At 31.3% G+C, this 10,284-nt stretch overlaps 1 protein-coding gene across 1 annotated transcript in view; it reads right to left on the bottom strand.

Moving 5' to 3' along the window:
* LOTGIDRAFT_157404 (hypothetical protein) overlaps nt 1-9,803 on the bottom strand; it is a gene marked incomplete at both ends in the record, with an annotated part of 22,978 nt that extends 13,175 nt beyond the window's left edge. Inside the window, 4 exons of the mRNA XM_009049621.1 lie at nt 241-344; nt 962-1,009; nt 2,170-2,232; nt 9,563-9,803. Coding sequence (XP_009047869.1) covers nt 241-344; nt 962-1,009; nt 2,170-2,232; nt 9,563-9,803 — 456 coding nt within the window. The remainder of the gene's footprint in view (nt 1-240; nt 345-961; nt 1,010-2,169; nt 2,233-9,562) is intronic.
* Nucleotides 9,804-10,284: the final 481 nt, after the last annotated feature.

The following is a 10,284-nucleotide window of genomic DNA, read 5'->3' as shown; positions in this document are numbered from 1 at the left end:
TTTATAAAAAAAAAAATATGTCACAATTAGTGACATCATCAAACACTTGTTTTTAGTGGAATTGCAGAAACCACAGACATCTGATTGAAAATTGGAATGGTACAAACTTATTTTTAGTGGAATTACAGAAACCAGAGACATCTGACTGAAATTTGGAATGGTGTAAATTGATATGATACTCATAAAGGTTTTATGCAAACCTTCTCACAATCCCTTTAATATAATTCATAAGTTACTTACTACAGGATGCAGATATACTTCAGGTTTTGTTAATCCATCATATGTTGTACATTGTGAATTTCCAATTAGGGAAAAACAAATATTATGATAACATTTCCCACAACCTGAAAATATCATTCATATTGATGTCATTTCAATAGTCATAATTCAAAGTTATTTTTGAGGATGTTAGAAACCTTTCTCCCAAAGTTTCAAGCATATTTTCTTCCTTGTCTTTAGCTTCTTTCTTGTTACGAAAATTTGGTAGTATTTCAAACCTAACAGAGTTCAATTAAGCAGATCGCATTGCACTAAGCAAGTCGAAATGACTCATTTTGAGATCTGTGATTCACGATGATTAGCCAAAATTATAATATATCAAAACGATATGCGAATCAAATCAAATTGTATATTTTCCGTGAGATTTTTCTGTCAAATCTAAAGATTTGTTTCAATTATAGGCCATCTATACATGATTTACAAGATAGATTTGAAGTCTACAAATGAAACAATTTGAACTGCTACAGAATTTATTTGAAATGCCTATCGAAATATAACTTTAGCCAAAACTGAAATTTGGTATGATAAAAAATGCTAGTCAAATTTTTCAATCTAAATAGGACCCTGAATACTAATTAACGAAAGTTGGTCAATTGTACTAAAATTACCAAACATTTGAGGCACAGACATGTTTATAATATATAATTATTGTTATATAAATTAATATCAATTATATATATACCTTCACACTCTTTTATTTTATCTCGTAAACTCCATATATAGTCACCACCTATAAAATAATTTTTCATCTTTTATACCCAAAATATACGATTAAAGGGACAGATGCACCATTTATTTTGACGAATCATTCTAAAGAACATTCCGCTTAATTTCGTCGGTTGAATATTTTTTTTGCTCAAATTTGTGAAAAATATAAACCAAAATCTAGAGAAATGTATCCCATAACATATATGAAAGTTTTAATTGATAAAATCCAGCCATTCTAAAGATTTCAGCTGAATATAACAAGCCATTAAAAAGCCAAACACCAAAACTAAGTCTAACTGCTTAATTAACAATTAGTACTCTCGTTTTTAATCAACACTTTTAAAACAAATTCTGTTTGATCAAGTAGATTCATAGATATAAATAACATAGTTTAGAAATATTTTCAGGTATAATTATCGACGTTGTTGATGATGAAAACGTTTTACAAAAAAAGTAGAATGCCACTTTAAGCCTCACTCAGAATAGTGTTCAATAGTGAATTTGACCCTTCAAATCCGTGTGTGTCGAGAATTATCTGTGTTTGAATGTTAAAATGATGACTCGTCAATTTAAGATACTCTGTGATATATAGCAAAAACATTTATAGAAATAGTAAGTAAAATTCCTAGTTTGAAGTATTTTTTAAGTGATTATGTGATTTTCGTACATTTCTAATACTTCTGAAGACTATTTACATATACTGAAGACTAAAATCAACCCCCTAAAATGGTGCATCTGTCCCTTTACATATAATTGATGTTATCTTTTCTAATTATGTTATCTAAAGAGATACTACCTCTTAGAATTCACGTACAATTTTACTTTCAAACTGAGCAAATAAGAGTTTATATTCATTAGTGGACTTACCTGGTGGCATAAATAGTTAACAGAATCCCTGTTGAATCTGATAAATATATAATCCGAAGAAATTTTCAAATAATTACTTATAGTTTTAAGGATAATCACTTAGTTTTATTGATTTATCGGAACAAAGAGAGATTCTGTTGTAAAGTTATGACACTGGGTAGGTCCAAAGATTGGTCAAGTTAGAAAACTTAAATTTTATGTTCATTCTAAGGGAAAGTACAATATATACAAATTTTAGAAAAAGGTGCCTGAATGACCCATCAGTGTTCCAGAATAAAATACTAAAATATACCAATAAAAACAACGAATACTTACAATGATGACACAATACTGGTCTACTAACATATGATTCTACCCAACGATGAGGTCGAGGTGGCCCTGAAAAAATCAAATAAGGTGGCTGTAAGATTAAAATTATTGAACTTTGTATAGAGTTCATTACTGCACTGAGGATTCAATGGCGCTTTACAAACACAAATATTTCCACATTATAGTCAATGTCTATATACATACACACACACAGTTGTTTTTAACTTCCTTGTAAAAGAGTCAATAGATTTACAGGTTTTTAACTGTTCAGGTAACATTTATATAAAGTATAAATAAAATAATCATCCTTGAAATGAAACTGCATGTAAACATTTCAAATGGAGATTGGAATAAATGGTAAATATCATCAAATGACAAATTCCACAAACACCCACTAACTTTCTAAAATGTACACAATATCAACTTTATAGCTTCTCTGTTAGTGTAAAATAACTTTATCAAATAATAGGTAGAATAACAAAGAATCTAGGTAACATAGTTAAATGAAAAGTTAAGAAAATTTTTTGATTTACTATATTTCTCTAATTTGGAATCTTCTGAAAATGGAGCAATGAACATTTAGGAAAATTCAAAGTTTAAAAAATGCCTTTTGACAATAACATGTTACAAATATGAAGCTCAATATTTCGGAGATCTTGGTATATTCTATATATTTCCAACACCAGATCTAACTAGGATAGCTACTTTAAGATAATCAGCGGCTTTATTAGAACTGAGCTTACTAACTCTAAAATATATATAAAGTTTATAAAATTATTTTCAGAGCTATGATCAAGATTCAGCAAATTTTTAACTGAAATTTTCTAGAAAATTCCTCGTGCAGGGAAATTAACTCAATTGATGGAAAATCCCTATCACCAATATCATCAAAATATGTATAATAGACCAGGTGAAAGTCAGAAAGTTTCCAATGAGAGCTTGCAGTATAATATTTAATTAAATCATGAAAGGTAGGGCAGTCCTTTTAATCCATCCTAACCCATATTCTCTCTATCTTATCCTAGGTATCAGGGGGTGAAATCTGACTTTTGGAAGCACTGGTACAGGCATAATAAATTTTGTTACCAATATCAATCCAACTCGCTAAAGACTGAGCTATTCCACTGCAACAAATAACAGTGTACCAACCCTGCCGTCAGATTGAAGTATTGACGTTAACACTGTTCGAAAGTTGTTAACCCCTTCAAGGAGATATGGCACTGGTGAAAGCCGAGATTTTTTAAAAATTATATGTATTACATTATATCATACGATCAATCCATTTCAGACGTACAGTCCTTAACATTAATTTCTCCTAGTTATCACAATAATTATTGCTCTCTGCCAGTGCTTTCTTGACTGACTTGACTCCACCATAACTCTTTCACCCTGCTTGGACTTTCTCAATAATTAAATATGAATGATAGGCCATTGCGTAACATAGCAGAGAGATTTACAAAGGCAATGATTAAAATAATTAAATTAAGAAACAGGCAAATGAGTGTGTTGAATCAAACGTATTAAATGGCGCAGAATTTCAATTCCCTTGAACAGGAATTAAAATAAAGTTTCATTAAAATCTCTGAGTAGCTCTCGAATGTAAGCACATAAGTTAGTCGGTCAATAGGATACAGAGTATTAACATAAATCGTGGAAGTTGCGTTGGATTCACTATTCAGCTACCAAATGAAGAAAATCGTTGCACATAGGCATGAACAAATTTCCATAACCTACTTTCGCTCACTATCCCATGTAATATAACACAAACATAGTACAAGTACCTGAATTTAGAAGCGATTTCTCCTCAAAATCATTTGATTCACAGTTTTTTAGGTCTCAGTTAAGTTAAGAAATGACACTATGAACAGTCAGAATTGTCATTAATTGTTTTAACGGTCAATAATATCCAATTTTCCACATCTTAGCTACACTATAAGAATGTCCAGAAAAGGTGAATTAAGTCATTTAAGAGGTATCATCCATCACATAACACTTTACCAACCAGCCAACTACAGAAGTTCTACTGACCTACATTTAGGTTTAAAAACAGACAACAAGGCGTACTAATGTCAAGTCTTTACAAGTTATTTCATGCTATTTTCTCTATCTAAATTTCACATATTCAATGTCTTTCGGTAAAAATTCCACAAGTTATGTGGTGGATCCTACACATTTTTCCATGCAGATTGAATTTAAGGCTGTTAGTGATCTATTAGCTATCCATGATCCAACTACATCTGTGAAATAAATTAATAACCTAGTCAAAATCAATAGTGACATAGGCCACCAGTTATTTTTAGCTCGACACACTGACCCACATTTTACTGTTGGTACAAAACTAATCTAAGGTTGACTTCTTCACATACATGCATACCTATGTGAAACAATCTTTAAGAAGATGAAAGTGAGATACAGCGACTATGGTTAGTTGAGTTAAGAAGAGTACATCTTCTCTTTATTACATATAACAGTTTAAAAAAAACTGGAAACTTAATATGAAACTTGCTATAAAAATCAATAAGAATATAACATAGAACCTAAGGCTAGGTGAATACATAAATAGTTCATTTCATTAGAAGGTACAAGGGAACCACACTATATATATTGTATAGGGATATATGGTTACCAAATTTATACACTCATGATGACAGACAAATCTGCCAAATATTATAGAAGCTTTGTTTGACAATGTCAATTCTCATATCAATTTATTAGAGTTCATCACACCTGTGCATATAATCATAGCTCAGATCAAATTGACATTTTTGTAGAACTATAGAGCAATAACCTGATGAATATACAAAAATCAAAATATGGACTAAAACCTAATTAATACATTAGCATATCCAATTTCAACAAATTCTGATCAAAGCCTAACACAAAATGTTAAGGCAATTTTAGATACAATGTAGACAAATCAAGGGCATTAACTCAAACCATTCAAAGTCAAACAAGATTGGCTAAAATGGAATCACTGAGATAAATATCCCTGCTCCTGTTGAAGCCTTTAAAGACAGTGTGTAATATGTAAAATTTTGCAACCACAGTAACAAAAGCTCCCACTTCTTTGATTTCCAACTATCGATGGATCATCAATATGCACAGTCACAGGGGCACAGTCAGTCATCAATGATAGGAAGAAACTGGGTTACAAAGGACAGATAGTTTTTTAGTAACAGTAACATAAGCAACAAAAGGACATGATAGTTTCTTAACTTAAGAGCTAATCTAATATTAGATATAAAAAGTTTGTTTTTATCTGATATTTTTTTACTTATCCACCATTCATCATTGTCAAGAAAGGGGCATTGGAACGCAACTGCAGTAGAAAACTTGTAAGATTACAATGGAGATCTAATTTTAACTGATCTTTCTTCCAACTTTAAAGTAATACTGTGGTTTTTGTTAACATTATGAAATCAAAATAAGTTTCTCTATAAATGTCAGTGTCTTTGTTTTAATAACTTCATTTGATCATAACTTTTTCAAAAACAGCCTTACTTTTCACCATTAGCTTCATTCTTTGTGACAAATATCATCAAAATATATCCCTTAAATTGACACATACTGCCACATTAATATGATTCTTTTGATTATTTTGGCAATAAAACAAATCTTTATCTATGTGGATATCTCCACACCCCGAACACATTTACAGCAAAGATTTTAACCCACAAACACAACGCCAAAAATTTTGATCATATAATTGCAGATGCTTTTCCTTAAACATCAAATTAAAACTTGTCTTGGTCAATTCTCAACCATTTACATTTTAAAATAGAACTAACTACAATCATGTGGTCCAATTATTTTTCCATCCTGCTATTAGACTAAATATTTTTGCCACTATAAATAATTGTAGGAAATATGACCAAAACTAGGTTACAGAAATCATCCAAGTTTTCAAATTTGGTCATCATTTAGAAACAGTTAGCACATATTTGAAACACTGTTCGTAAAATTTAAATAGGTTCCCTTATTTTTATTTATGAAAATGAAAATGCTAATACTTATATGAATAGAAAGTAGAGGTGTTCTAATGATTTGGAAAATACCAGTTTGTCTCATATGTCTATAATTAATTCATAATTAGCTTAATTAAAAGAGGATTACCAACAGAATTCCAATGAGTGACCGATCAAGAAAGGTCAAAAAGTTTTCTATTTTTTTAATCCAGATTGGTTGAAACTCTTAATCATATACGATAAGAACATAATGATATGATTAAGAATACATGATAATTCATTAGAAACCCAAATTAATCAAATAGTTTGCTTAATTTGACACTAAAAAATAAGGAAATCCATCTTTAATGCTATTCAAAAAAACTGTATAAGAAAAGGTGAAAAAATTATCATGAAATAAAATCTACTTACCCTTCATATTTTGTCATTTATTTCAGATAAACCTATTACGTATGTTAAGTTTACTGACCTGATCACTATTATATATATGACCATATAATCAGGTCAATAATAAGCTCTCAAATCCTAATTAGTTACAATCAAAAGTTGAATGTAATGTCTATTAATATTTCAAGTTGATGTTGAAGTCTTCACCATACTTAATTTCTGGATTTAGTCTATTTACCTTGTAATTTTAAATGCAGTAATGAAAAATATGAGTTATCTCCCTTAGGCAATATATTGTAGTACAATGCATTAATAATGAAGATATTGAAGAAACTATCGTCCAGAATTAAGATCAATAATTCAAAAAAAGTTGAGTCAAATTGCTGAATATTAAACTTTTCTCAGATCTCACCAAAAAACATATAATATGTATACAAAGTTTTATCTAAATCGTCTCAAATGGTCGAATGGATTTTTAGGTTCTGAAGAGACTGTGGGTTGGAGATTCCAATTTGCACAAAAAATGACATTATCTGCTACCGGACAAAAATAAGTGTTCAATGCTAACAATTTCTTTTAGGATCATAATAATTTGTATCAGAATACCTGTTTCTGCAGCCAATAAAATATAGGAGCATTCAGTAAAAACTTGAAAATAACTACTCTAAGCCCCAACCCAAACACCCCAAGTATCAAAGTACCACTACAAAAATAGATGACACAAAATGAAAATACCGAATATCACAGACCTTCATCGAATGAAATTTAGTTATTTCCATGACTTGTGTGAGAAAATATCATGTCATGAACTGGTCTGTTGCTCTGTTGTATTCACAAATGTAAAGAAAAAAATTATGTGTGAAAGTTTTTCCTACCTGCGTCTTTTGGTACCCGAAATATTTAGCCATTAATTATAGAAACATATAGAGTCTAAATGAGGTATTTAGATTTGAACAAAAGCATGGCAATTTCATTCGTTGGGACACAGTTTTACCTGAACTGGGTTAGTGTAGCTTTAGAAAGCAATAATAAACGAAACAAAATTCCACAGAACGGGATACTGCAATGCATGAAAAAACTAAGAAAAATAATTTGGAAGCGAAAGGGAATTCCCTGAGTATGATAATAAAAAAAAGACGTTGAAATCAGTAGGTTGTTTTAACAGTTACTCAACACAACGGTAAATTTCAGGCCCAGAATGCAGATAATGTTTATCTTTTTAGAAATTCCAATTAGTTTGGTCCCTGGAAAATCTTTTCGGTTTATTTCTTAAATTTGATACATCTCCATGGTTACCATCAAAATGCATAAACAAAAAATGAAAAATAAAAAATTAGAATCTTCGCATTATAATTGTCTTCTGATATGTCAAGTTTGACGGAGATTGACCCATTCATCTTATGTTGAAGGTTTGAAATATCCAATTTTCATGACAAGTTTGAAGGGCTGTCATATCATAAAAAAAAATGTGAAGGACATAAAATCAACTTTAAACTGAAAGAAAGGACCCGAAAACTTCAAAAAATGCACAACCATTCACAAGAAATCAGTTTTTCATATAATAATTCCATATTCTCACTGCATGAAATAGACCAGTGAATGCCATTAACCATAGTACATTTCTATATTTTGTATATCTGTTAAATCCCTCCACTGTTTTGGTTTATTCTATGTCCCATATTCCTATTAGTATTCCCTTAAAACTGTACATTTGTGTGTATAGAGACATTTTAGGCTGTTGATTTGCTTCTTGTAAATAGTCTTCTCAAAAACTAGAAATACTGTACTTCTAATAGGCTTAGCTAACAAATTCCTGTTTCTGAGACTAAGGTACAATTAGTCCAAACAATGGCACATCCATCCATTGAAGTAGTAAAATGGATAATCCCCGAAGGTGAGGTCATGTTTTTCTGACCCTACTCTGACCCAACTATCAGAGGTTGGAGTTGAGCAGATGTTTCAGACTATTTCTAGGCCTAATATCATTCTTGCATTAAAAAATTCATCATATTCCAATCTATTCCAAACTAGTTTTGAAGCGAAGGTTCCGCCATCAGTTTGACCAATCAGACCTTTATCTTAGAAACGAGAATTTTATTAGTTAAGCTAATCAGTAATAGTGTTCACAGCTTGCTGTCAAAAAATGTTTGTCCAGAACTAACTGGATTGTTGTTACTAAGTTAGCATAGTATGATTCTTATATATACCGGTACCCAAAAAAACCCAAAGTTTATTAAAGGCTTTTATTTCATTATCATGCTAATTCTTCTTAAAAGTCTACCATCTGCGCATTACAAACACAAGAGCACACTCGGCAGACCAATTGACTTGTGAATAGATGGTATGAAGGAACAAAGAGTTATGTTCACTAAATACTAATGTCGAACTAATAACAAACTTCTACAAGGCAGAAGTCACAAACACTGACAAAGATGAACCTAAAACATATCTGGGACTGACTGACACGTTAAAACAAAGATATTACATGCAGTCATTTAAACATCAATGAGATGAAAATAGCACCGAACTGTCAAAGCACATTTGGCAACTTAAGACTGAACATAATAATTACAAAATATCCTGGGCACATTCTTGAAACGATCTTAATGCTAGCATGTCCTAGAATCAATGTTAGAAGAATCTAGGACATCATAGCGCTAAGATCGTTTCGAGAATCTGTGAACTGGTCCATTGATAGCAGAGCTAAAGCCAACACAAATAAAACCAAACTGTGTTTAATTGAAAAACTTTCCCTAAAGCACACTTCTGTGAACAAACGTTTCAAACTCGTCTCGAAGTGTAGATATGAAATGAGAATAAGTTCTACTTGTCCAACTTCATTTGATGTATTGAGCACTATTTTAACAGTAGTAGACCATAGTGCTGGGTATCCCCAATCTTGACATGATAGGATACATATCACGATACTAGGGTCCAGATATGATATGTATCTCGATATGCAGCTGTCCTGAATAAAATTGCCTCATTGAACACTTATCATTACCAATCTATATAAACACTGAAATATGAATCTTAAAATAACTTACTTGCTTGTTGATTGCCTTGAGTCTCAATATACTTCACATAACTTGCAGGGAAAAAACCACGAGATCCACTTGCTAGGTTAGATCCGTTTAACCAGTCTTGTTCGGATAAATCAAACTTGCTGTTTGGTATGCTGACTTTAATCCTATCACCCTTTCTGATAGTCATGTGACTATCATCATGGCTGTGATCTTGGGGGAAATATGGATATACAGCTTCATAAATAGCAAATAGCTCATCCATTACACTCATTAACTAAAAGCTGTAAAAGAAAATAATCTTGTTTACATATCCGTCTCGGTATCCTGTTTACAAGCATATGTGAACCGACTTCCATGCATGACGTTGCTACGGTAGGTCACAAAAGATGTGCACATCTGAGAAAATTCAATAAATAGATATAATCAGTCTGTTGTATTATTAGGCATCTACAGTTGAACATTGACATTGTGCACATCCAGGAGTGATTGAAAACATAAACAGAGCAGTCAATTCATTTTTTATCACTTGAATCGCATCTGCTTCACTGCCAAAGGCTTTACAACATGTTTTGATTTAGGTAAGCTTATAGTGTCAGTCCTAGTTGGTAATGTATATATGTCTAGTTTACAGATAATTGTCTTATAAAGGAAGATATTCAAAAGGGTTTTAAACTTCCTATTTGATCTGGCACCACAAAATTGTAGGTGAATAGTTTAGTCCTAATATTTCACAAATTCTATGC

This window comes from Lottia gigantea (genome assembly GCF_000327385.1).
Source record: "Lottia gigantea unplaced genomic scaffold LOTGIsca_14, whole genome shotgun sequence".
Classification (NCBI taxonomy): Eukaryota; Metazoa; Mollusca; class Gastropoda; family Lottiidae; genus Lottia; species Lottia gigantea.
The sequence above is the reverse complement of the archived record's forward strand: the minus strand, read 5'-3'. Positions and strand labels throughout refer to the sequence as shown.